This window comes from Anopheles aquasalis, chromosome X (assembly GCF_943734665.1).
Source record: "Anopheles aquasalis chromosome X, idAnoAquaMG_Q_19, whole genome shotgun sequence".
Lineage (NCBI taxonomy): Eukaryota > Metazoa > Arthropoda > Insecta > Diptera > Culicidae > Anopheles > Anopheles aquasalis.
Window position 1 is genome coordinate 5,711,097 of NC_064876.1, and position 5,892 is coordinate 5,716,988.

General features: G+C 52.0%; 1 protein-coding gene across 1 annotated transcript; it reads left to right on the plus strand.

Annotated features, from left to right (window-relative positions):
* The first annotated feature begins 502 nt into the window (after positions 1-502).
* Positions 503-1,360, plus strand: LOC126581086 (uncharacterized). Its single transcript, XM_050244528.1, has one exon. It carries the CDS (start codon positions 641-643, stop codon positions 1,298-1,300), a length of 660 nt encoding a protein of 219 aa, XP_050100485.1. The 5' UTR covers positions 503-640; the 3' UTR covers positions 1,301-1,360.
* The last annotated feature ends 4,532 nt before the right edge of the window (positions 1,361-5,892 follow it).

Below are 5,892 nucleotides of genomic sequence, written 5' to 3' on the forward strand. Positions count from 1 at the left end.
GGCGCGATAACAGCGGCCAGTGTGGCAGCTGCGGTGACGAGTCACTCGGCCCTCGGAACGATCAAGCGTACAAGAGCCAGTGCATCGAGCTGTGTTTGGGCAGCTCAACGCTATTCAAACACCTTCTTCCGTGGCTTCCGGTGTTACTCCGTGGAAGCGCTGCCTTGGTGTCCGTTTTGTTGACAACAGGCGCGCCCGGCTTAAGACGGTCCACGCGCACTCACCTAAACAACAACAACAACAACACCAGCAGCGCGACAGATAAACAACTGTTAGCAACAGCAACAACAAGGGAAAGTACGATCGCCACGTAGTTCCCTCCCCTTGCTTATCTGTGCCGCAGTTCGGAGCGGATGCTGGAAGCCCACCTAAGCTAAGCCCACCACCGCTAGCTAAGCTCACCGTGACTTCCGCTTGCGCACGCAGCACGCCTGTCGTTGTTGTTGTTGCTGTTGTCAGGTAACGGGAGTTCTATAAAAGCGAATGCCACCGTACCGGTAGCAGGTCATTACAGGCGTTTCTTCTCTTCCAGGCGCAACCGTGACGAACCGAAACGGTACAGCGCAGTGCGAGACTACGAGAAAGCAGCGCAAGCAGCAGCGATCCCGAAAGTGACCCCGAACACCAACGAAAAACAACGATGAATCAGGTAGCCGGTGCTGGAAGTTTGAGTGTGGTGGTGGTGGTGGTGGTGCTGCTGGTCGGCGTGATGTCACCGGCCGTCACCGAGGCATCACTGTACGGACCGTTCGGTCCGTTCGGTGCCGCCGGCCAGTTCGGTCCGGTTGGCGGTGGGTACGGTGCCGGTGCCTACCCCGGTCTCTACCCCGGTGTCTACCCCGGTGCCTACCCGCTCCCATCGCAGCTGCCTGGCTTCGGTTTGCCAGCGGCCTTCTTACCGCCCGGACTCGGCCTAGGACGGGCCGCGGTGCCCACCGCACCGGTGGTCACGCTACCGGCCGCTACCCCCGCCGTCACCAACCTCCGTAACGTCGTGTCCGGCTCGGACGTCCTGTCGCGGCTGGCCGTGGCGGAGCTGCCGGAGGATTTGCAGAAGCGCGCCCAGGATCTGCAGGCGGCCAGCGAGCAGGGTTTCGACGCGTGCGACGACCTGCTGGCAACGCCCGGTGCCTACTGGCAGTACAAGCGCTGCCAGGCGTTCCAGCTCCGCAATGCCCTCACCGCGGCCAAGGCCCTCGAGCAGGAGGCAACCGCTCGTGCTGAGGCAGCTGCTGCTGCTGCTGCTGCTGCCGCTGCTGCCGCCGCTGCCGCCACCGCTGCCGAGGCTCCGGCCGCTTAAACTGTGAGAGAAGGCCGGTGACGCTCATTCGGATCATTAAACTTTCTTCTGCATAATTTATCCGGCCGTCGGAACTGACTTTCCCTTACAAAACGTGTCTGTGTATAGGTGTGTGAGTGTGTGTGTGTGTCGCATGTGGGTGGGTGCTGTTCCTCGCATGGTGCTGGTGCAGCTGTTGCGCGCGGCTTTACGCGTGGTCCCGGCCACGGATTTACGTTTTCTCGCCCCCACCCCCCCGTTTTTGTTACCGCCATGATCCGAACTTTTGTTGTTGCTTTGGAGTATGTGTATCACACATACACCGTGCGCCCAGGTGGTGCCTCGCGGGTGCTGTCACAATTTACGAGAACGGCAGAACGGCCCCCCACCCCGGCCCCGGTCCCGGAACCCGGTTTTGAAGTTTCCCGCCAGCATCCGTAACGAAGCGAAGTTTTTTCCCCGCTAGGAAAGAAAAGGAGGGTGGGAGGGAGGGCCGGAGCAACGCATGGAAGCGGATGGAGCGGGGAAGTGTAGCTTTCGAAAGAAACGAAACTGTGATCAACTCGAACAACGACGTCGCAAAACCTCGCGCGTTTTGTTCTTTTTGTTTTTTTTTTCACTGAGTGCGTGCGTGTCTCGGTGTGTGTGTGCAGCAAGTGGTTGTTCGATTTATTAACGGAACAAACGCCTGCAGAAACGCCCGGTTTCTCGGTTCAGCTCCTGGTGAAAGTGCTCCACGTCTCCAATGCTCCACAAACTTTACCTGCCGCTGCTGTTGTTGCTTCTTCTTCTTCTTCTTCTTCTTCTTCTTCTTCTTCTTCTTCTTCGAAGCAAAAGACAACGTTCTCGACTCGCTTTGATCGCGAGACGCGCGCAGCGAGAAGAACGAGATTGTCTGCGAACATTCCAATAAATGCCAGCCTCGCCAGTCACTCCACGATGGCACGCTTCAATCGCCAGTTTGGGTAAGTCACCGGAAGGCCGAGGCCACGCTAACAAACCGGACTGGCCCCGCAGCAGCACCAGCAGCAGCAGCAGCAGCACAAGCAGTGCTTGGCATTAAAGCTAAGGGAAGCGTTTCGACCACACCTTTCGGGATCCTTCCGTTGCTGGGGTGGGGGCGAGTGACCGAACAGTGAGCTCTCTCTTCCTCTTCCTCTTTCTCTTTCTCTTTCTCTCTCTCTCTCTCTCTCTCTCTCTCTCTCTCTCTCTCTCTCTCTCTCTCTGTCAGCTAAAGGCTGCTAAAGATTGAAACATGAATTTAATGAAGTGCCTTTGCCCGACAGCTGATTGCTAGCCCAGCTCAGTGCTCAGCAAAGGCCTCTGTCTCTGCGACACACCCGGCAAGGACCGGGTCCGGACTTTGTGCGCCAGAAACGTCCACTGACAGTTTGGGTGTGTATGTGTGTGTAGGTAGCGGGCCAGCGGCCGGGACAGGATTGTTTTTAATTAAACCGGCCGGTTGGATTGGATGCAGCTAAATGAGATTGGTTTAAAGCGTTGTACGGTTTCAGAGGGAGGAGGGAGGGATGGGTGGTGAGCGGAAGATAAGTGTCTTGTCTTGCGCTGGGTCTCTTGGCTCGGTGGCGGCTCTCAGGTCGCGGCGGCGGTGGCCTTGTCCAGCATCATTAACTGCCGCCTGGTGTGGGGGGGGGGGGGGGGGGGAGGGTTGGCGTGATTCGCATCCCGGCGCATCTGACCTCTAACCTTTGCCGATACACCGATAAAGATGACGATGATGATGATGGTGATGATGTTGCTACTGGCGTCGCTAGAATGCATTGGCCTTGGGATGGTTGATCCACCATCCCCATCGAACAACCCCCACCACCCCCCCCCCCCTCTCCGGTTGTACTTGTAGCGGACTGTAATTGATTGGGCAAATTAATTCGCCCGGCAATTGGCCATCGCGCTGGCGCGTTGGTGGAGGTCGCGCGCGCACAAACGGCCCCCAGGGGTTGGATGGGGGGCGGGGGGGGATGCAACCCGGTTTGCGCGCTGACGTATAGCCTTGGCCGCATCGGTCACGGTGACGGTATTGGTGTGAAGCGCTGCGGTGCTTTGGCACACTTTGTTGCGTCAAACAGTTGCCGTCACCAGCCTAGATAGCAACCAGGATCCCCGATGTTGACCCCCGGGAGGGGGGGGATGCGATCTTCTCTGCCACCATGCGCCACCATGCGGCCAGGCGCTGCGCTGGCATCGCAACAAATGGCAGACCTCGGTCTCGGGCCCGGTGCGATAAGACGAGCGGAAATCAAACAAACAACAATCCTCCCCCCTCCTCCTCGGTGTCGGCGCGAAGCACCCGCTGGGTGGTAGGCGCCAATCGCGATCCGATCAATCGTCGGTTTCAAAAACAGTGGCATGGGTGGTTCCGAGGAAGCTCGATAACCACCCCCCCCCCCCGCGGTGTCGGTGGTGCGAACAGACCATAGTTCATTGGAAATGTAAATAAACTCACCCCTCCCCCGCGGTCCCGCGCTGGTGGTTCGATTTTATCGGAAAACTCGATCCACAACGGATGGGTAAATCCAACGCACCGCACCGCACCGCACCGCACCGTACTGCGTCCCAACAGGGGGGTCCACAACCTTGGTTTGTTGGCCACAAACTTTGACCATAACTTCCGCTTTTCTCCGTCAAGTTTAGCTTGCAACACAAAAACCCAGCGAGAGAGAGAGAGAGAAGCGGAGGGAGGAAAGTAAAATCGAATAGAAGTCAGCAAGTGAAAAGCTCCCGCGGAAAAACTCGGTCATGTGAAAGTATTCGGGTTACACCTAGGGGACGAGAGAGAGAGAGAGAGAGATAGAAAGAGAGAGAAATGCTGGAACAAAAACAAAACAAAAAAGACAAACAAAGAGAGAGAGAGAGAGCGTGAGAGAGAGAGAGAGAGAGAGAGAGAGAGAGAGAGAGAAGAGAGAAAGAAATTTAGTGCAGGATATGGATTGGATGACATTCCACACTTCGGCAACAGCTCGATCTAATATCGCGTCCAACCGCGCGTTCTTGAGCTGGTGCTTTTGCGGGTAGTGCGTGGCTACACACTGGTTACACACTGCTGGCCAATAAAATAGGTAATTGTATGAAGTTGGTATAATTTCAACGGTACTCTAAAAACTACACATGCAATGTTCACCATCCTTATACTGTACTTACATATAGTAGCTTACGTCATTTATCAGCCCTCTTGTTTACGTCATTTATCAGCAGTCTGGTTTGGCATGGTCAAAATAATAGGCACTTCTTTGTATACACTGTTATTTCGCTCGACTTTTTGAAAAATGCTGGCTTATTTGTTCTGGCTACAATCTCTTTTCAATTGTGAACCCAAGACACATCGTTGTTTCTTATTAGAACACCCAGAATGGGCAGAAGCAATCATTGCTACCCTGAGGAAAGAAAGGTTGTGAAAATTTGCACAAGGAAGGCGCAAAGTGCAAAAGGATCGCCAACGCACTAGGCAGATCAGTAAACTTTATGAGAAATGCTTTGTTTTGGAAAAAAACAAAGGAAACGCGAGGTAGATAGAGAAAAACCAAACCAACGAGTGATCATCGCATAGCACTTTTGGCCAAAACTGATCCGTTTGCTTAGTCAAGAACGATTTGCTTACAAATAAACGATATTATTAACCCAAAAACTGTCCATTGGCGGCTTCAAGAGGCTAATCTACCAGCACGAATTGTCCAAAAAGTGCCACTGTTGAGCCAACAACATTTGCAGATGGGGAAACAGTTTGCAGATCAATATCGTTATTGGCAAGGTACTGAAGGTACCAAAAAGGGGAGTAAAATTTAATGGAGTGTTAAAACTAAAATAAATTTGTTTAGTTCGGACTCTCAGTGGAATGTTCGAAGACCTGCTGTCAAAGAATTTCATTATCGCTTCGCAGAAAAAAAAACTGTAAAAACTGGTGGTGGAAGCATCATGATTTGGGGATGTTTTTCGCGGTTTGGTATACGGTTCCCATTTTCAAAATAAAGGGCACCATGAATGCTCTTGGGTATAAAGCATTTAGGGAAGAAACGCAGATCTTCTCACGAAGAAATCATGCCTCTAAGATGGGTATTTCCACAGGACAACGATCCAACCCATACATCAAAACTTATTAAATCATGGTTTGTTGGCAATAATGTGTCAGTGTTGCCTTGGCCATGCCAAACTTGTGGAAAACCCTAAAAGAAAAAGTTAGCTGGAGAACATGTGCAAAGTGCAGCAGGAATGGTCTTCCATTCCGCTGAACACTTGTCAGGATTTGGTCGATTTAATGCCTAGAAGAGTGCATAAAGCTCTTCAAAACAACGTGGGATACACTGGATATAGACTAATATTGGAATCACATATTGACTTTTGATATAAGCAAATGAAAACCATGTTAGTTAATTAATGTTCACTGATTTACCTATTTTATTGGCCAGACATTTCTAACTCACTTCTATCATAATTAACAAATCCCTTGCAATTATAATCATTTTGCATTTTCTTTAGATTATTTTTGGTTCTACTATGTTGTGCTGTCATTGGAATACCTATGGAAACTATCGATTATGAAAACTGACCAAATATTACAGCTTAAATACTGTTACCTATTTTAATTGGCCAGCAGTGTA